The sequence below is a fragment of the Impatiens glandulifera genome, chromosome 1, assembly GCF_907164915.1.
Source record: "Impatiens glandulifera chromosome 1, dImpGla2.1, whole genome shotgun sequence".
Taxonomy (NCBI): Eukaryota; Viridiplantae; Streptophyta; class Magnoliopsida; order Ericales; family Balsaminaceae; genus Impatiens; species Impatiens glandulifera.
In genome coordinates this window covers 59610921-59633635 of record NC_061862.1, presented here as the reverse complement: position 1 = coordinate 59633635, position 22715 = coordinate 59610921, and the positions used below count along the sequence as shown (strand labels likewise).

General features: G+C 27.0%; 1 protein-coding gene across 1 annotated transcript; it reads right to left on the bottom strand.

Annotated features, from left to right (window-relative positions):
* Positions 1 to 5798: 5798 nt before the first annotated feature.
* Positions 5799 to 13101, bottom strand: LOC124929207 (secreted RxLR effector protein 161-like). The gene is made up of 3 exons (XM_047469510.1): positions 12774 to 13101; positions 5900 to 5961; positions 5799 to 5822 (listed from the first exon to the last, which is right to left on the bottom strand). Exons 1-3 carry the CDS (start codon positions 13099 to 13101, stop codon positions 5799 to 5801), a joined length of 414 nt encoding a protein of 137 aa, XP_047325466.1.
* Between the last annotated feature and the right edge of the window lie 9614 nt (positions 13102 to 22715).

Here is a 22715-nt window from a genome sequence, read left to right as displayed (position 1 = left end):
TATAGAATTTCTTTTATGTGATCGATTGTTTCGCCTTTGAAGCTCTTCAGGAAGTTCTTTTTGCCTTTTGAATAAAGATTCCTCCAACTCCCATTGTTGTTGAATCTCTTCGAGATTGAAATGGTTTGGGGAATATCCTTATGATGATATGAAGAAATGTGATACAAACAAGGATTATAATATGGTGGAAAATTTCAGAATTTTTTTGGTGTCCAAATGACACAAACCAAGTCTATATTTATAGATCTCGAAAAATAAAAAATAATGATATATATTTTTTTTTATCAATTATTATGCAAAAGTGTATTTAAAAAAGAAAACAAAAACAAAAAAGTAACCACGCGCTGTGATTGGGCCACATCAAATTTGGTCCCGTATCAAAATTTGATACCCATATTTTAACACATAATTTTGATACTCTGCTGCACCATTTGATATTATTTTAATACTCATTTAATACCTTATTTGACACCCTGCTGTGGATAGTCTAAATATTACTCTAGTATATCTTGATATACCAAAATATTGAAAATCTCATTCCTTTTATGTACCAATAACTTTGGTATCGATATAATAAACAATAAGCCTATAAATAGTCTTATGGGTGTTTTAAATTTTCATTAAAAAATAAAATATAATAAAAAAATGATTAGGCTCGAAAAAGCTCGACGAGCCATCAAACGAGTCATACCTAAGCTCGAATTCGGCTCGAATATTAAACGAGCTGGCTCGAGCTCGGCTCAAATTCGATTTTAACCGAACTCGAATCGAGCTTTGACCGAGCGACTTGGCTCATTTACATCCCTAGTTAAGTCTCAATTATGTAAAGAGTTATACAAATATTATAGTTTTTATATTTCACTTGTATTAATATATTTAACCCATTTTGTTCTTGTCTTCTTTTTATTATTTTTATTTAAAATATTTTTAATATTAGTGTGTGAATCTAAAAACAAAAAGACATAGTGCTCTTATTGTTAAATAAATATTATAATTTTAAGAATGCCTATAAATTCTATTTAATATGTTAAAATTCTTATTGTTAAATAAATATTATAACTGTTATAATAAGTGTTGAATTATAAGTAAATTAAAAATTATCTTGAAATTCAACATTATAATAAGTGTTGAATTATAAATATTATAATAAGTGTTTTCTATACCGCAAATATCATGTAAAACGCGATTTACATGATTTTAAATAAACTTCAAACCATCTTTTCACACGAATCTGTGAATTTTTTGACAGTAAAGCGTTGTACAACAGATATCGTGTAAAACACATTAAAAAAACTGTTGTAAAACAACTCTCTTGTAAAACGCTAACTATCGTGTAAAGCGCGTTTTACAGGAGAGCAATATATAATCGTTATCGTGTAAAACATAAAGCTGAATTATTTGATTGAAAAGTTAGGATAATTTATTATTTGTTATTTGATTAAAAATTGTATTATACATACAGTGTTCACTGTCTCTATGCAAAGTTAAATAATCTCATTTGAAGATAAGTATAATCTTTTACGCATTCTCCCTACAAACTCTGGCACAAATAGTTTAAAATTCCTAATTATCTTATCTTTCTTTTTTAACTTTGATTTAATTATTTCTTTAAATATTTTTAATAAGTTTTATTTAAAGAGTATTTTTGTAATAAAAATATTATAAATTTAAAGAGAAACTATATGTAATTTTTTTAATAAAATTATTCCACATAACCATTGACATGCTTTCATTAGTTTATGTTAATGTAGATTTTTAAGTATTAAATATTTTTTTATTAATTAATATTATTTAATAAAAAAATAAACTAAAATCATAACATAATAACATAATTAAATAATTAGTATATATTTATTTATATACAATCCATTAATAATATTATAAATTAAAATAGTGAAAATTCATATTACAATAAAAATATAATTATTATAATATTTAAGAATATTAAATAAACCAAGAATTAAGAGTTCATATTAATCTTTTAAAATTCAAAAATTAAAATAATAAAATAATAATATTAATAATAAAATAATATCAAATATTAAGAAAAAATGATAATAGTAAATAAAAATAACAAAGAATAAATAAAGTTAAGATTATCATTTTAATTAAAATATTAAAAGACAAAATTAATTTTTCATTTTTATAATACTTATCATAATACTTCTATCAAACATATTTATATACAATTTTTTTTATATAGTTATGCTTTATTTATAACCTAGTTTACAAGATAAAAACGTTACAAATTCGATTTTCACTCAAGTATTATAGTGTGGGATGAGAGAAATTCGATTTTCACTCAAGTATTTTAGTGTGGGATGAGAGAATGGATGAATGTGAATAGTGATAAATTTTATAATATACAATAACTTTCAATTTAATATCATAAACAAAACTCTAAAATTAAACATAAAAAATGTTTAAAATTGTTTGATGTGCTTTGACAAGTTTTTCTTAGTTCCTATTTTCCATCAAACTATATATAATATGGAGCATAATTTTATTAAATTGTTTTTATATAAACAATTCCTCTTTCTTTACAAAATGATGTTCCTCTTCTTTTCAAATGAAGTAATTTCATATTCTCACATCCTAGACAACTAAACTTATTTTTTTCCTTTATTTTGGGTTACATCTCAAGAAACAAGCAATAATTCTGAATTAAGTTTCAAAATTATTTTTTACTCAATAATTAGCTTTTTATCAAATGAAAAAAATATCTCAATTGAATTCAAAAGTCACTTATGGAGAAGGGGAAAGAGGTGGGTGGAAGAAGTTAAGGTTAAAATAAATAAATAAGTCACCTATGGAAGTCACTTAATTTGATTGGTTTGTTAATACTTTGGGCTTGGCCTCTGCGTGGTCGGTTGTCGGGCCGGTGGGCTTGGGCTGCCTACAGTTTGCTCTAAGTGGTTTGACAGTTCTCTCTAAGTGACTAGGGCGGTTATTTTTTCTTTTTCGATAATATATATTAATTTTGATATATATATATATATATTTGAGAGTAAATTAATACTTAGGTCGGATTGTGGGTTGACCCTGCCCATAAACTTAAAACGATTAAAAATAAAATAAAAAATATATGTTTCGAACTTTCAACCTAACAAAAAAAACAAGTTCAAGTTTTTAACTAACTAATATATATATATATATATATATAATGATACTTAACTTTTAAAGTGTCCGGATTGTCGGGTCGAGAGTTATGGTTAATTTGGATATATATTAAATGCATACTTTGGTCGGAAATTTGGTGTTATGAATGATGTTAAAAATGATATGTTATCACGTTATTTGACTTAAATCTAATAGGAGAGAGAATTTTCATTTTCTAAGTCGAATCACATGTTGTCACATCATTCTCGACACCATTCATGACACCAAATTCCCGCTCTACTCTAATTTTTAATACATATTTTCTCTCTCCTTTTTATAATCAATTATAAATAAAGTCACTTACTCAAAATTATATGCCCATATAAGTTTAATTCAAAAATTAAAATAAATTATAAATATTATAAATATATTTAAACAAATAAATAATATACTTAATAATAAAAAACTACAAAATACTTTTCATGCACTTAAAAATTAAATTAAAATATAATTTGTTATATAGAAATCATATTTAAAAAAAATAAATAATAATTATGTTAAAAATAATAAATTTTAAAATAATAAATTTATTTAAATTTTATATATTTTAAATTTTAATTATATTTGATTAAATAGAAAAATATATTAAATACAATGAAAAATAAGTTTTTAATAATTTAAATGCAAATTTAAATTTTATGAAAATAAGATTTATTAAAAAAATTATATTTTAATTATATTTTATTAAATAAAAAAACGAAATCTTAATAAATTTAAAAAAAAAAATTAATTTAATGAAAACAATTTAATACTAAATATAATAGATTATTTATAAAAGATGAATATAAAATTTAATTCAAAAGGTAAACCTAATTATAAAAATTGTAAGAATATTTAAAAATATATATTAATTTTATTATAAGAAATATATAAGTAATAAAAATAAATAAACCCTAAACTAAAATTATAATTTGTCGTAGAAAATTTACATTTATATAAAAATAATTATAATTATTTCAAAAATATTTGAATTATATTTGATTAAAAACAAAAGTAATAAAAAAAATTGAAATGTTTAATTGTTATAAATTAAAAAAAAATACTTTTAATATAAAAATTAGGTAAATATGATCAAATAAAATTTTATGTATTTTAAAATTTAAATTATATTTTATTAAAATAATGTAGGAATGTGTAAATAAATATAATTTAATAAATTTAATGAAAAAATTAAATTTAAATTATATTTTTTATAGAAAAATGTTTTTATATAAAATAAAAATTAATAATATAATTTTCTAAGTTTATTGTGAAAATTAAATTTTAATTTATAAAATTTCATATTAATGATATGATATTTGTTTATATTTTTACAAATTTAATCAGTTTGAATTCTTATCATTTGCACAATCTAACCTACATCAAAATAACCCTATCAAAAACACGTAAAATATATTTTATATAGAAAGATAATATAAATTAAGTAAGAAAAAAAAACTTACTTGAACTCATAAAGGTCGATCACTGAGATGAATAATATACTACAATAAAAAATAGATGTGCATAATATTTTTCAAACAGTTATATATAATAGATTAAGAAAGAAAGAGGAAAGAATTATAATTATACCTAAATAAATTCAATTTGGAATTCATACTAGAGAGGTGAAACCAAATTCTTGACAAATATCGAAACTCTTTTCTTCGATCCAAGGCTTTTAAATTCCTGAAAAAGATCGATTCCTTCAGCATCACTAAAATAAGGCCAATTATAAAACAAGAAAAAACACAAAAGAAAAAGGCACACTTATCAATGTAAACAGTGGTTTAAGATTCAAGCATCACAAAAAAATAGAGTTTCATCTAAAAACAGACTATAATCATTTATACCTCTAACTTTCTCAAGGAGGAGTGGAATAAAATTTACAATCATCCTCTTTACACCATATATAATACATTCTTCAACCAATTCATAAGTCTTGAATCATTGGCTTGTCCCCCAGGTTATAGATGAAATCAAAATTCAGAATCAGAAAGTTGAAGTTCAAATAAGTGAATAAAATTTTGATTATCAAAAAATTGCATACCGCATCAAGTGATGTTCTTCCTATCCCATCATCATTCAAAATTAAATTAAAATATATTTTTTATAGAAAAATTATATTTATATAAAATAAATAATAATTATGTTAAAAATAATAAAATTTAAAATAATAATTATGATTTAAATTTTATGTATCTTAAATTTTAATTATATACTGCAATAAAAATAGATGTGTATAGTGTGTTATTCAAATAATTATATATAATAGATTAAGAAAGAAAGAGGAAAGAATTATAATTATACCTAAATAAATTCATTTTGGAATTCAGACTAGAGAGGTGAAACCAAATTCTTGACAAATATCGACAACTCCTTCCGTCGATCCAAGGTCTTCAAATTCCCGAAAAATATCGATTCTTTCAGCATCCCCGAAATAAGGTCAATTACAAAACAAGAAAAAACACAAAAGACAAAGTCACACTTATCAATAAAAACAGGGGTTTAAGATTCAAGTATCACAGAAATGGAGTTTCATCTAAAAATATACTATAATCATTTATACCTTCAGCTTTCTCAAGAAATAGTGGAATAAAATCTACAATCATCCTCTTTACACCATATATAATACATTCTTCAACCAATTCATAAATCTTGAATCATTGGTTTGGAATTCCTCCATGCTATAGATGAAATCAAAATTCAAAATCAGAAAGTTGAAATCAGTGAAGAAAATTTTAATTATCAATAAATTGCATACCGCAGTAGCAACGTTCATTGCATCGACATCAAGTGATGTTCTTCCTATCCCATCATTATTACCTACAAATATCATAAGAGGATATATGACATGAATTGTAAGATATTTGTTTGTGTACTATCATCTATATGCGATGATATTAACAAAATATATATATATATAAAGAGAAACAAATATTTTGTATTCTTTAAACAAGATAAAGTTACTTATAATTTATAGTAATGGTCGAATGAAAGGTAAAATAAAGAAATAACACCTTCGATAATTTTTTTTATTTTGTCGTTTATGATTCTTTTGAAAGCCATAGTCAATACTCCATCACCATGATAGTTCGACATCCACGTCTTTAAGAATTGAGAACCTTTAAAAAAAAATTAATGTTAGGTTAAGAAACATATGATATAACTAAAAATAGTCAGTAGAATTTGAAAGAGAGAATGAAATTACTTTGGATCCAGACTGGTCCTTTAATATGACGGAATGAATATGAATAACAAGGTTCTACTACATTGAAGACGATTAACTTTGTGTTCGCCACGATGTTGACCGCGATATCCACGCGCGGAACCGGAAATGTTGCATGCTAAGAGATCACTCTTTATGAGAGCTTGACGACAACTATTTTTTGAAGCCTAAGTTGTCCCTTAACCATATCGAGCTACTATATTACTTCGTTTCCAGTTAGATTCCAAATTTTAAATATTATATGTAAAAAATAAATATTATTTTATGTATTTAAAATTTAATCTAAAATTATATTTTTTTATGAAGAACTTATTATTATATATTAAAAATTATTAAAGGAATTATTTTATTTAAATAAAAAATTTATTTTATTAAATAAAAAATATAAATTCAATACAAATTTTAATTTAACAAAAATAAGTTGAATGTAAAATTTAAATTATATTTGAATAAATAGAAAAAATACAATTTTAATATAAATACGACTTTAATACATAGTTTAAAATTAGTTATAAAGAATATTAAAAAATATATATTCTATATATAATTAAAAAACTAAATAATATATTTTATAGATAAATTATATTTATATAAAAAATTATTATGTTAAAATAATAAAAATTAAATAAGAGTTTTTTAATTAAAAATTAAATTTAATATTTAATTCAAAATATATTTGTTTTTATGAATTAATGATTATTATAAGTTTAATTCAAAACTTAAAATTAATTATAAATATTATAAGTATATTTAAACAAAATAAATAATATATTTTAAAGTTAAATTAAAATATATTTTGTTATAGAGAAATTATATTTATATAAAATAAATAATAAATATGTTAAAAATAATAAAATTTAAAGTAATAATTTTGATTTAAATTTAATGAAAATAATTTAGTACTAAATATAATAGCTTATTTAAAAAATTAACAATGAATATAAAATTTAACTAAAAAGATAAATTTAATGATATATAAGTAAAAAAAATAAATAATATATTATGTATTTAAAATTTAAACTAAAATTATAATTTTTTATAGAGAAATTAAATTTATATAAAAATAATTTTAATTATTTTTAAAATATTTGAATTATATTTGATAAAAAAAAGTGATAATTTTTTTTAAAAAGTTTAGATTATATAAATTTTAAAAATACTTTTAATATAAAAATTAAATAAATATAATAAAATAAAATTTTATATATTTTAAAATTTAAATTATATATTTTTAAAACAAAGAATGAAGATGTAAATAAATATAATTTAACAAAATTAAAGCAAAATTGAAATTGAAATCATATTTTATTTTAGAAAAACGTTTTTATAGAAAATAAAAATGAATAATATAATTTTATAAGTTTATTGTGAAAATTAAATTTTAATTTAACAAATTTTATGGTTTTTTTTTTTACCAACTTAAAAAGTTGGAATTCTTGTTATTTGTATAATCTATCCTACATCAAAATAAATCTATCACGCATCTAAAAATGTATCATTCACCTTATATAGAAATATTAATAAGATAATATAAATGTAATTAAGAAAAGAAAACTTACTTGAACTCATCAAGGTCGATTTGTACGATGAATAATATACTGTAATAAAAATAGATGTGCGTATAATGTTATTCAAACAATTATATATAATAGATTAAGAAAGAAAGAGGAAAGAATTATAATTATACCTAAATAAATTCATTTTGGAATTCAGACTAGAGAGGTGAAACCAAATTCTTGACAAATATCGACAGCTCCTTTCGTCAATCCAAGGTCTTCAAATTCCTGGAAAATATCGATTCCTTCAGCATCACCGAAATAAGGCCAATTACAAAACAAGAAAAAACACAAAAGACAAAGTCACACTTATCAATGTAAACAGGGATTAAGATTCAAGAAACACAAAAATTGAGTTTCATCTAAAAATATAATATAATTATTTATACCTTCAGCTTTCCCAAGAAGGAGTGGAATAAAATCTACAATCATCTTCTTTACACCATATATAATACATTCTTCAACCAATTCATATGTCTTGAATCATTGACTTGGGATTCGTCTAGGCTATAGATGAAATCAAATTTCAGAATCAGAAAGTTGAAATGAAGAAAATTTTAATTATCAATAAATTGCATACCACATCATTAACTTCATTGCAGCAGCATCAAAAAATATTTTTCTTATCCCATCATTATTTACCTATAAATATCATAAGAGAATATATGACATGAATTTTAAAATATTTTTTTGTCTATTATGATCCATATGTGATGACATTAACAACAATATATATATAAATAAATAAGAGAAATAAATATTTTGTATTCTCTAAACAAGATAAGGTTACTCATAATTTATAGTAGTGGTCGAATGAAAAGGTAAAATAAGGAAATAACACATTTCGGTAAAAAAATTCATTTTGTCATTTAGGATTCTTTTGAAAGCCATAGGCAATACACCATCACTATGATAGTTCGACATCCACAACTTTGAGAATTGAGAACCTTTACAACATCAATATGTCATGTTAAGAAACATATGATATAACCACAAATAGTCGGTAGAATTTGAATTAGATAATGAAATTACCTTGAATCCATACTGGTCCTTGAATATGACGGAATGACTATGAATAACAAGGTTCTACTACATTGAAGACGATTAACTTTGTGTCCACGACGATGTTGACCGAGATATCCAAGAGCGGAACCGGAAAGTTTGCAGGCAAAGAGATCACTCTTTACTTAGAGCTTGAAGACAACTATTTTTGAAGCCTAAGTTGTCCCTTAACCATATCGAGCTACTATATTACATCGTTTCCAGATTCAAAATTTTAGTATTTTATGTAAAAAAATAAATATTATTTTATGTATTTAAAATTTAATCTAAAATTATATTTTGTTATGAAGAAATTATTATTATATATAAAAAATAATTAAACATAATAATATTTAAAGAAATTGTTTTATTTTAATATATATTTTATTTTATTAAATAAAAAAATTCATATTTTAATACAAATTTAAATTTAATAAAAATAGTTTAAAATGCAAAATTTAAATTATATTTGATGATATAGAATATGTATACAATTTTAATAAATTTAATACAAATTTAAATTTAATAAAAATAATTTCAATGTAAAATTTAAATTAAATTTGATTAAATAGAAAAAAATATAATTTTAATACAAATTTAATGTTAATACGCTTTAATTCATAGTATAAATTAGTTATAAATAATATTAAAAAATATATATTCTGAATATAAGAAATATATAATTAAAAAAATAATAATATTTGTTATAAATAAATTATATTTATAGAAAAAATAATTATGTTAAAATTATAAAAATATAATAAAACATATTTTAATTCAAAATTAAATTTAATATTTAATGTAAAATATAAAGTTATTTTTATGAATTAATGATTAATATAAATATAATTCAAAACTTAAAATTAATTATCAATATGATAAGAACTTAATAGTAAAAAACAAAACAAAAAATTCTTTTTATGTATTTAAAAATTAAATTAAAATATATTTTATTATAGAGAAATTATATTTATATAAAATAAATAATAATTATGATTTCAATTTTATGTATCTTAAATTTTAATTATATTTGAATAAATAGAAAAACATATTAAATCTAACGCAAAATAAGTTTTTAATAATTTAAATTCAAATTTAAATTTTATTAAAAAAAATTATTAAAAAATAAATTTTAAATAATATTTGATTAAATAAAAAATAAAATATTAATAAATTTAATAAAAATTTAAATTTAATGAAAATAATTTAGTACTAAATTTAATAGCTTATTTAAAAAATTAAGAATAAATATAAAATTTAATTCAAAAAGGTAAAGTTAATGATAAACCTTATAAGAATATTTAAAAATATATATTAATTTTATTATAAGAAATATATAACTAAAAAAATAAATAATATTTTATGTATTTAAAATTTAAACTAAAATTATAATTTTTTTATAGAGAAATTACATTTATATAAAAATAATTATAATTATTTTTAAAATATTTGAATTATTTATATAATTATTTATATAATCATTTAAGAGAAAGACGAGTATTCTCTTTCTACGTAGATTTAGAAAAGAAAATATTTTTATTTTTATTTTTACACATTTTATATGAATTTTTCATCAAATTCGTCTATCCTTTCTCTTTAGATCTAGGTCTTTCTTAAATTGACTTTAATTTCTCCTTAGATATAAGTAGCACGAAAAGAGGAGGTGGGCGACGATGACGCGACGAGGAAGGACGACGACAACGTAAGAGAGACCTAGAGGAAAAAATATGATCTTGATTTGAAGAAAAATGGAAAGGAAAAGAAGACAGGATTTGAAATCAAGAGAAATCCGATAATTCTCTATCTCCAAGGATTTAAAATTTTTTAATTTTTTTTATTATTACTTTTTTTATAACTTAGATATTTTATAATAAAACTATAAATAAAACTATATTTTAATGAATAATATTAATATTTTCATTATTTATATATATAATACAAAATATAATAAATAGATTATGTATATATAAATAATACAAAAGATATTTAACTATATATTTTGATATGTTTTAAATAATTGATAATTTTTTATAAATTTAATATATAATATTATTATAAATATATAATTTTTATAAAAAATATTATAAAATTGAATTATTATTTTTTTAATAAAAATAATAATTAATATTATTGTTTAATCAAAATAAAATTATATATATAATAACACTTAATATAAATATATATATATAGTTTTGAAACAAGAGTTTTATGGTGTTGACATAAAAAAGATGGTTTAATATTATTTTTTTAATAGACATTTCACATATATTTTAATTAATATTTTAACTTTTAATATATAATAAACTGTTTTCAAAATTTTTGAGAGGATATAGTAGAAACTGAAATAATTGTGTACAAAAGAGAAAAAAATACAAACATATTTTCCTCAAATATTATTTTCGCAAATTTAAGATAGTGTGATAATTCACGTTAAGAAAAAGGAAAATTTAAATTAAATTAATAGAACTAAAAAACTAAATTTTGAATAAATGACCATATTTGTATTATTTTATTTTAGTTGTATTTAAAAAAAAGTTTCTATAAAGAAAAATTATAATAAATTTGAGATTAGATAACTTCACAAAATATTAATAAAAATGGAAATGTGAAAGAATATATACACAATATTAAAATTTCTCAAACTTATATATTTAATATATATAGTGTCTAAAGTTTATTGAAAATTTATTTTATTTACGTTTAAAATGTGATATTATTTAATATTTAATGAACTCAATCAACTCATGTCCGAAGGAGGTTTAATCAAAACAATTTCAATCATACAATTACAATCATACTCATGAATATTTATGGTTTCAATAAACAATTATGATCATATAAAATTAATGTCAAACACAATTTAATAGTAAAATTTATGTAATAAAATTTAAATGATTATTAATTTTTTTAATTCACGTGTAAGATGTAAATAAAAAATAAAACTTAAATGTGTCAATTTTTATATAACAAAATTTAATTAAAGTGAAAATTTATGTTTATTGTATTTGATTAAATATTTGTAAACTATTGAATATAGTAATCGTTAATATATTATATAGTGTGATTCAATTTTTTTTATACATAAATTTTGATTTTTTTTATATATTTGTCTGTTTGCATCGCACAAAAATCATGCTAGTATATAGAAAAAATGTATGTTAAAAGATAAAGTATATATATATATATAAAAGGTAACTACCTTTAATATATATATAAATTATTGATAAAAAATATATAAATATTTTTATATGATTATATATATATATATATATATAATTAATGAGAGAGAAAATAATTTGAAAAGAAAAAAATATATATATATGGTAAAGGAAAACAAAATTTAATTAAGAAAGAGATAGTATGAGATATGATAGAGAAAATCCCAATGACATGAATTATACCTGATGATGACGTGGATTAATGTGGTGCTTTGTTGACTTTAAGCATCATTATATATATATATATATATATATATATATATATATATATTCCCCCTTAAACTTAAATACTCTTCCTATCTCTCGTTCCAATCAACCTTTTACAACTCTCCAGCAATGTGGTCGGTAGTGGCCTTGTGAATATATTAGTGATTTGAGCTCAAATTTCAACATGCTCCAGCTCAACCTTTCCTTCTCTGACTTGTTCTCGGATGAAATAAAATCGGACGTCGATGTGCTTGCTTCTTCTGTGATTAACCGAGTTCTTTTCCAACTTGATCGTCGGCTTGTTATCAACTCAGATCACAATCCATTCATCTCGAATCACTCCCAAATGCCTTAGTAGATTTGAAAGTCAGACTACATGACACACACTCCAAGTGGCCACCACATACTCTACCTCGCAGGTCGATAGAGTTACAATAGGCTGCTTCTTTGATAACCAAGTAAAATTTGTATTCCCTAGTAGGAATACATAACCTGAAGTACTTTTCCGGTCATCAACATCACAACACCAATCACTATCCGAGTAACCCACTGATCGGTAGTCATCTGATTTTGAATAAAAAAGACCAAGTGAAAGGGTTCCTCGAACATATCTTAGAATTCTCTTCAAGACCTTTAAATGTGTATAACTTGGATCTCCATGAATCTTCTTGATATCCCAACACTCAACATTGTTCTTGTAAGATACCTTATACATTCGATTAAGCTTCGATATGTCCCAACATCAATTTGTTTTCTCCATCAAACTTTGATAGTTTAGTGCCTAGTTCCATTAGAGTAGAAACCGGGTTGCAGTCCTCCATTTTAAACTTCTTTAAAATTTCAAGCACATACCTCTCTTGGGATATAAAAATCCATTCCTCTGACTGCTTCACTTCTTGGCCAAAAAATATTTCATCAGACCTAAGTATGTCATCTTGACTCTTTCTTCATAACTCCTTGAACTCCTTAATCAGTTTTGCGTTGCTTCTAGTGAATATGAGGTCGTTGACATAGAGAGTGACTATCATCATATCATTTTCTAATTTCTTTTTGTATAAGACATGATCATACAGACATTGCTCGTACCCATTTTTCTTAAAATACTCGTCAATTCTATCATTCCAGGCACAATGAGCGTACTTTAGCCCGTAAATGGCTTTTCTCAATCTCAACACATTCTTCACATCCCCTCTCTTCATATACCCAAGTGGTTTCTCGACATACACCGCCTCCTTTAGCACTCCATTTAAAAAGCTCACTTCACATCCATCTGTAGAATTGGCCATTGGTTCTGAGCAATTAACGAGATCAAAAGTCGAATTGACTTCATTCTCGTGATAGGAGCAAAGATTTCATTATAATCGATTCCCTCCTTTTGTCTATAGCCCTTCACTACAAGTTCAGCCATATAACGCTCAATCTTTCCCTCAACATTCATCTTTTTTTGGTACATTCATTTTACTCTAATTGGTCGAGCTCCTTCAAGAAGGTCGGTCAGCTCTCAAGTTTTGTTGCGTTCAATTTCCCCAATTTCTTCATCCATAGTTGATCTCCATTTCTCGTCTTGTACAACTTCCTCAAAATTCAAATCTTCTAAGTCGGGCAAGAGACATACAACATGGACTTCATTTGTATTGTAATATATCTCCCACATACTTCTCATTTTGGGATGATGAGTCTCATATTCATCTTATGAAAGCTCGGTAGTTGTTGATATCGGGGGCATAACAATGTTGGAACTTGTTTCTTCCTCAATCGGGTTATTCTAGTTCCATGCCATTGATTCCTCCACATGAACATCTCGACTCACGACCAATTTCTTGTTAACCGGATCAAACAATTTATATGCCTTAGATTTTTCATCATACCCGATAAATATGTACTTCTTGCTCTGATCTTCTACTTTTGTCCAGTGTTAACTTGGTACTTGCCCATAGGCCACGCTCCTGAACATCTTGAGATGAAAGACACTCGACTTCATACCACTCCAAATCTCATGAGGTGTCTTCTCTCCTAGCTTTTGCATGTGGACATCTATTTTGCACATAGACTATGCACTACACTACCTTTGCCCAAAACCTTTTCGGCATATTATTTCCTTTCAACATAGATAGAACCATATCGAGAATAGTTCAGTTCTTTTATTATGCTACACCATTTTACTGTGAAGAATATGAAGTAGTAAGAAATGTTTGATCCCATGTTCCTCATAGTATTTGTTGAACTCAACAGAAGTGAACTCACCTCCTCTATCAGATCGAAGGTTTTTTGATGACTTTGCTTGTTTCTTTCTTCACCATCACTTTGAATTTCTTGAAGGTTTTAAACACTTATGACTTTTCATTTAGAAAATAAACCCATGTCTTCCTAGAAAAATCATCAATTAAAGAGAAGAATTATTTCTTAACACTAAATGATTATGGAGTTATCGGCCCACATAAATCAGTATGGACCAGTCTGAGTTGCTCCTTTGCTTGGTATTCAAAACTGCTTGAGAAATAAGTCCTCGTTTGCTTCCCGATCACACATTCTTCACAAAAACTCTTTTCAAATATAATATTAGGCAGTCCAAAACCATCTCCTTTTTCACCAGCTCGTTTAACCCCGAAGTGAAGATGACCGAACCGATAATGTCACTTAATGGCATCATCCTTCAAATCAAGTTGCATACATTTATATTGAACTATTTTAAGCTCAAGTTTATAAATACGGTTTTTCTTCATTTCTACCTAAACAATGAGTCTCCCGAGTTTATCCATTAGTTGTAGTTCTCGGTCCTTCATTAGAGCCGAGTACCCTTTCTCCATCAACTGTCCCATGCTTAATATGTTGCTTTTAAGATAAGATACATAGTAAACATCTCTAATCTCTTCATATGCTTGACTCTTCAAATGACAAAATAAATTATTGTGCATATTAAATATGTATCCCATCCAAATCTCTTGGTTATCCCACTCACATATAAATCATTATTATTACTCTAGGAATATTAAACATCAAAAATCAAAAATTTATTAATTTAAGTTTATTCAACACATTTTTCAGTTCAAAAAACTTAGTTTTTTTTTCAAAACAATTTAATGTATGAATGTCATGTTCAGAGTCTATGAACTCCATATAAAACTCCATGTTTATCGTCTTTTTCACTTAAAAAAAATTCATGTTCTTTTTTATAAGAGAACATGACAATGTTTTTACAATGTTGTGTCCTTTTAAATTTTTAGTTTCAAAAAATTAAATTTTCTTCTAAACAATTTCATACTTTTTTTTAAGTGAATCTCATAGGCCACCATAAGACATTGATCTAGTTTTACTTGTCACATTTGCCGTTGAATTTGAAGATTATCAACCTCCCCTCAAAAGGTAAAAATTTAGTCAAGCCTTTTCATGACGAGAACTAATCAAGTTGCCTTTACAATCTCGTTCAACAACTGCTAGATGAACAAAAAGAGGCAGTGAAGGCTATTTGGCTTTTAAGGCTTCTTTTAATTGTCAACTAAAAATGCCTAGTCGAATTCTCTTGACACATTGTCAGGTCATTTGAGTGCAGGAGGAATGCCTTCATCGAATAACGCGAAGTTCCAATAGAAGAAGAGAATGTTTAATGTGTACTAGACATCTCTAAAGGGGAGATCAAAATTGTTGTGTCTATTATAAACGACAACATCGACCTCCATTACAATCAATTTTAATGGAGTGGGGGAGAAGATGGAGATTCCAGAACAACGACGCTCCCAAAACAAGTGACATCCACGGAATATAAAAGCGAACCGAGCAATTGACAATAATTTTAAGATATATTTTGTAGTATATGTTGTCAAAAACTTTCCGTGGACCTCACAAATTCATCAATGCAGGTATAAAGTGAATCCCAAAACTAACATTCCAAGTATCATACACTTCTGACCAAACTTTTTTTTATTGTAGGTTTAAAATTCTCAAATCTCCGATGGCAACCTGACCATAGTAATTCACTTTAAAATTCGACTGGGGCATTTTGAGATAACAAGTGAAAGAAGCCCTCCAAAGCAATGGTCTTCACAGTCTCTTTTTGTTCGTCCGACAATTGTTTAACGAGATTGTAAAGGTCACTTGACGAAGTCCTCGTCATGAAAATTTTCGACTAAACTTTTTCCTTTTGAGGGGAGATTGTTTCAAAATTTAGCGGTAAATGTGGCAAGTAGAACCAGATCTATGTATTCTGATAGCCTTTAAGATCTACTACAATAAAACATGGAATTTGTTAAGAAGAAAACTCAAGTTTTGAAACTAAAAAGGTAAAAGAACACGGCCTTGTAAGAACATGGTTATGTTCTTTTAAAAAAAGAACATGAACTTGTTTTGAAAAAAATAAAGTTTTGTTAACTAAAAAAGGCGTTGAATCTTACATTCATAGGCGCTGAACATTAAATTATTTTGAAAAAAACTATGTTTTTTTAACTGAAAAAAACGTTGAACATGGAGTTCATAGGCGTTGAACATGGCGTTATAGACACTGAACATGAAATTGTGCTGAAAAAAAACTTAGTTTTTTAATTGAAAAAGGTGATAAACATGACGTTCATAGGCACTGAACATGAAATTGTGCTGAAAAAAACATAGTTTTTAATTAAAAAAAGGCACTAAACATGACGTTCATAGGCACTGAACATGAAATTGATTAGAAAAAAACTTAGTTTTTTTAACTAAAAATGCGTTGAACACAGTGTTCATAGGCGCTGAACATGAAATTGTTTTGAAAAAAAACTTAGTTTTTTTAACTGAAAAAGGCGTTGAACATTAAGTTCATAGGCGCTTAACATTGATTTTATAAGCGCTAAACATGACGTTCATAGACGCTGATAATGAAATTGTTTTAAAAAAAAACTTATTTTTTAACTAAAAAAATTTTAAAATGGAGTTTATAGGCGCTGAACAAATCACAATTGAACTGTTTACGGAGGTCGTGAGTATAGTAGAAGGTAACTCATTCTAAGCACATAAACATTATTAAGGGTTCGTTGTCCATCATGTAAGCATCCTTTTGATAGGGTACCATGGTAGTAGATCCTTGACTTCATCATCGTGTTACACAAGGGGTTTAGGTGAAGCCTTCCTCATTCTTCAATACTTAAAAGAAGGATATAAGATGTCTCTAGGACATAATGACGGAAGGCTTCCTAGTTAGTCGAGCAACCAAATGTAGAGGATCAGAGGTGAGCCTCGTCTGTTGACAGAAGAGGTTAGGAACAAGTCATTCAAATCCATTAATGTTTCATCCAAGATGATACCTGAGTGGTCTTTGTTTCCCTTACGCATGTGGTATGCTACCTCAAATATTTTGGAGGATGGCTTGTCATCCTCTGGAGCCATGAAGAAATGGGCCAATAGGATTGTCATCGTTGTCATGGAAGATCCCAAAGTTAGGGGGATTTGTCCATCTCTAATTTCCATTTTTGTGCATTTATGGAAGTCAATGACATTGTTTTTGAATATTGTTTCGTATGTTGTCTTTGTATATCCTTATTCCTCTTGCAAAAGATTTTTTAGGGACATTGCTTCTACACGTGGTTTCAAGTGTATCATATTTTTTTTGTCCATCAAGAGGATATCCCACAATTCTTCGATGGTTGGGCACATGGAACATTCTCCCATATAGTAAACCCTTATAATATGACTCCACCTCTTATGCATTTGCATTATGAAGCCGAGATCTTTGTAAACCTCAAGATGGGGGTTAACCCATAAATCATGGTTCCACTTTTTTTATTGGAAACTTTCAACCTATGGGATTAACCCAATATTTGTTAGCATGGACATTGTCTATGATTGTAAATTCAAAATATTTACAAACATGCGTTTTGTTTTAGAAAGAAGGAACATGTTTTGAGGGATGTTCACTTAGACTATACAAGCATACACATAATACATATATAGTAGTCATAAGGGTTGTAGTGACGAGGCTTTGATTGTCTAGGCACGATAGATAACCAACTGTGTTTAAGTATCCATTTTTTTATTCTAAGGGGAATCATAAGAGAGCTTCATTCGCCGATCGTGGAGAGGATAAACCCGCCGCCATAAACCAATGAATATCTACTCAATTGGGAATTTACCCTAACCTCCACAATGTCTGCATCGGACGACTCATCTCCAAAGGGTGGGTCGATCCCGTGCATTCTAGTTTTTCCTCTCGCATCATCACTCGGTTTGTAATAAGTTATCATTCTTTATTGACAATATTTGCATGTATGTGTAGAAGTACAGATTCCGGTTGAGTACTTCATTGCAAATATGGTAGGGTGAGGGTGATATACCTTTATGCACATAAGCATTTAATATGGATAAAACATATACGTCTTTTAGGTGTTATACCTTTCAGGACATGCTTATTTGGGTGGAAAATGTTATACAAATGTTTTTCAGAAAGCCAAGTTTATATTTTCGAGTTAAACTTTTAATCCCCAATAGAGTCGGTAAGAAAGCTGTAAATCCCGGGAATCCCGCAAGAGTGCGTTTGGTCGACACGTGGCATGCAAGCCCGAAGTGGCTCGAGGTTCGATAGTTTCAACATTGGTTTACGTGTCATGCATTGTTTAACATAAAACATTATTTTAAAATATTTAGATAACACCTGACAACTTTTAAAATTAATTATGTAAAAATATTTAATTTTATTCAAATTTTAATAATCTAGGGATTTGTGATAAATCAACTGACAATTTGATTGTTATGAAATACAATTTAAATTAATTAAACATAATTAATTAAAGAAAATATTATTTATTTGAAGACAAAGTCGCCAATTGATTTTAGAAAAATTAATAAACATATTTTACACTAGAGTTTTGTTTGGTTTGAAGTTTAGTGATACTCGGGAAAGGGTTTTCGTGCTCTATTCTTTGTACTAGTTAAAATACGATTTCTACTTTATAAACTTGGATTTTGAAAATCGGTTGTATAACGTTTGAGTTTTAACCGAAAAATTCATCTCAAACCCTGCCTTTTCTTTTCTATCGTAATTTTTGGGAATGAGTTTTGATTGATCAAAAAGAAGAATCTTCCAGTTCTAGTCAAGCTTCTAGGTTTTATCATTATTTGAAATATTGAAATAACAATATTAAAATGTTGGTACCTGTTGTAGATAATCTCTAGGGATAATTATACCTGAAGAATATTAGTCATTTTGTAAAGGTGTTAAAGTTTAAAAATAAACGCCAAACATACCTTAGTTAAAATATTTGTTTGGGAAAATATCCCGAAAATATTTTAAAGTCATTTTCCAACCTCTTGGGATTTTGAAAATGGATTAGGTTCCAAAAATTACAAAAATAATTTTAAATTTTGAAAAGTGGAACCAAATAGGCCTTAGGACCAGAGTCCTAGGGTTTGGGTCCGATTTTATCCTTCGGGGTCCGGAGACCCTCGCTCTAGGTCGAGGTTCGGGACTCTCGGTCTGAGTATCAGAGTCCCTCGGTCGGGGTACTAAGGACTCTTGGTCCTTGGTTGGGATTACCGGTATAGGTGTAGAAAACTATCGGTCTTGGTTAGTCTGGGGCTATGTTTCTCAATCGAGGTGTATAAACCTCTCGGTCATGGGCTAGTTCTAGGCTAAGTCCCTCGATCCTGGGCTTGGAAGCTCTCGATCTCGGGTTTAGGATTCTTGGTCCCAAGTTTGGGATTCTTGGTCCCAATGTTAGACCTCTCGGTCCTAGGTCTCAAGAGCCTCAGTCCTAAGTTAGGAACTCTCGGTCCTAGGTCTTGGGAATATCGGTCCCCATTTGGATTTTTCGGTCCTTGGATTTAGGAGACTCGGTCCTAGGTTCAGACCTCTAGGTCCTAGGTCCGAATTTTATCGATACTAGGTTAGATTCCTCAGTCTTTGATGTATAAATCCTCGGTCCTAGGTTCAAATTTTTCCGGTCCTAGATCTTAGCTAGGACCAAAGATTCTCGATCGGACTTCTCGGTCCTCGGTCATCGGTCCTTAAGAACACAAAACAAAAATTTTGTAATTCTTATTTTTGATCTTGGATTCTTTGATCCAAGGGTTTGAGTATCTTTAAAAAGCTCATAGGAATATATTCATCATTATCTCAAGGTATCAATCGACCTGAATGATGTCAATTTGTTCAAAATAGTTTGTGATCAAAATTTGGGTTTTTGGTTTTGAAGTTGTTTTAAAGTGTAAGGAGCTATCCATTAGCTTACTTATATCACATATATACTTGATTGGTACCAAAGTAAGAACGTTGATTAGTTGTTTGAACCAATTCAAGAACTCAAATTTTTTATTTAATTTGAAATTTTGATTTTGATCAAACGTGATCGGGATGGACCAAACATGATCCAAATAGTTACCCAACATATTTACAATCATGTTGGGAAACTTTCTAGGATTTTATTCAACAAAATTAACCCAAGAACATCAAACCCGTTTTTTATTTTTAAAATTTAAATTTGGGTTTTTGTTTATTAGAACGATTGATCAGTTAAGCATACAAGATTTTGTAATTTGAAATATAAAAATTTCAAATTAAAACTATAATATGAATTAGAGGATGATTAGAACCTTACCAAGGATTGGAGAACACTCGTTGATCCTTAAGGAAGTTTTCTAGATGCTCAGATCCAAGCATTAAGGCCTCAAACAAAAATTCAAAAAATTCGAAAGTTTCGAGCTTTAATGGAGGATTTGTGTTCATTGGATTCAGAATGATTCATTGGAGCTATTTATAGCTGCCCATGGTCGGTTGGAGGAGTCAAGTGGGCTGAATTAGCCAAAGGTCATTAATGGCATTTTGACTATTCTTTACTCAAGTGGCCGGAGTAGGCAATGACACCCCATAAAGTTTCCCTACATGATTGTAAACATGTTGGGAACTTATTTGGATCATGTTTAATCCATCTCGGTCATGTTTGATCAAAAGCAAAATTTTCAAATAAAATAAATTTTGATATTCTTGAATTGGTCAAAACAAACAGTCAGTATTTTTTGTTTTGGTATCAACCAAGTATATATGATATAAGGAAACTATTGTATAGCTCATTTCACTTCAAAACAACTTTAAAATCAAAACCCAAATTTTGATCATAAACTATTTTGAACAAATTGATCATCATCTATGTCTATTGCTACCTTGAGATGATGATACACATATTCCTGTGAGATTAGTGTAGCTACCCAAGTTCTTGGAACAAAGAATTAGAGCTAACAAAATGAATTTATAAAAAATGAGTTCTTGTGTTCTTGAGGACCGAGACCCGTGAGTCTAGACTGAGAGATCCGACAGAGAATCCTCGGTCCAGACAGAGACCAAGGACCAATAAAATAATTTAGGATCGAGATCAAGGATCAATGTTCTTGAGTTAAGATTGAGACCTATGACCAATGTTCTTGAGTTAGGACCGAGACCTAGGATCAAGGGACCCAATCGAGGATTCCCACCTATGACCGATAGGTTAACATAGGACTGAGACTCATAGGGTCCATGACCAAGAAATTAGGACCTGGAACCAAGACTCCCAGGACATAGGACCTAGATGTCTGAGTCTAGGAATGAGACTTCCTAGATCTAGGACCGAGAGTGCCAACCTTATGACCGAGACTCATAGGGTCCATGACCGAGAAATTAGGACCTGGGACCAAGACTCCCAGGACATAGGACCTAGATGTCTGAGTCTAGGAATGAGACTTCCTAGATATAGGACCGAGAGTGCCAACCTTATGACCGAGCCTCCTAAATCCTATGAGAGAGCTTCCAAGACCTATGACAGAGACTCCTAGACCTAGGACTGAGAAACTCCGATGCTCAGACCAAGAGCTCCATATCTTAGACTGAGGGTCTCTGGACTCTGACTGATAAAATTGGGCCCAAGCCTTGAGACTTTGGTCCTAATGCCTATTTGGTTCCACATTTTAAAATCCAAAATTATTGTTGTAATTTTGGGACCCCAATCAATTTTCCAAAAATCCCGAGAGATCGGAAAATGATTTCAAAATATTTTTGGTATATCTCCTAAACAATTTTTTTGATCAAATAATTATGCTTAAATAATTTAAAATGGATTTCATAATCTTCATTTTATTATAAATAAATCCCTAATTTATTAAAATTTGAATAAAAATTAGAGATTTTCGGACCTCTCGGATCTCGGTCATCGGTCCTTAAGAACACAAAACAGAGATTTTGTAATTCTTATTTTTGAGCTTAGATTATTTGATCCAAGGGTTTTGGTATCTTTAAAAATTTCATAGGAATATATTCATCATTATCTCAAGGTATCAATCGACCTAAATGATGTCAATTTGTTCAAAATAGTTTGTGATCAAAATTTGGGTTTTTGGTTT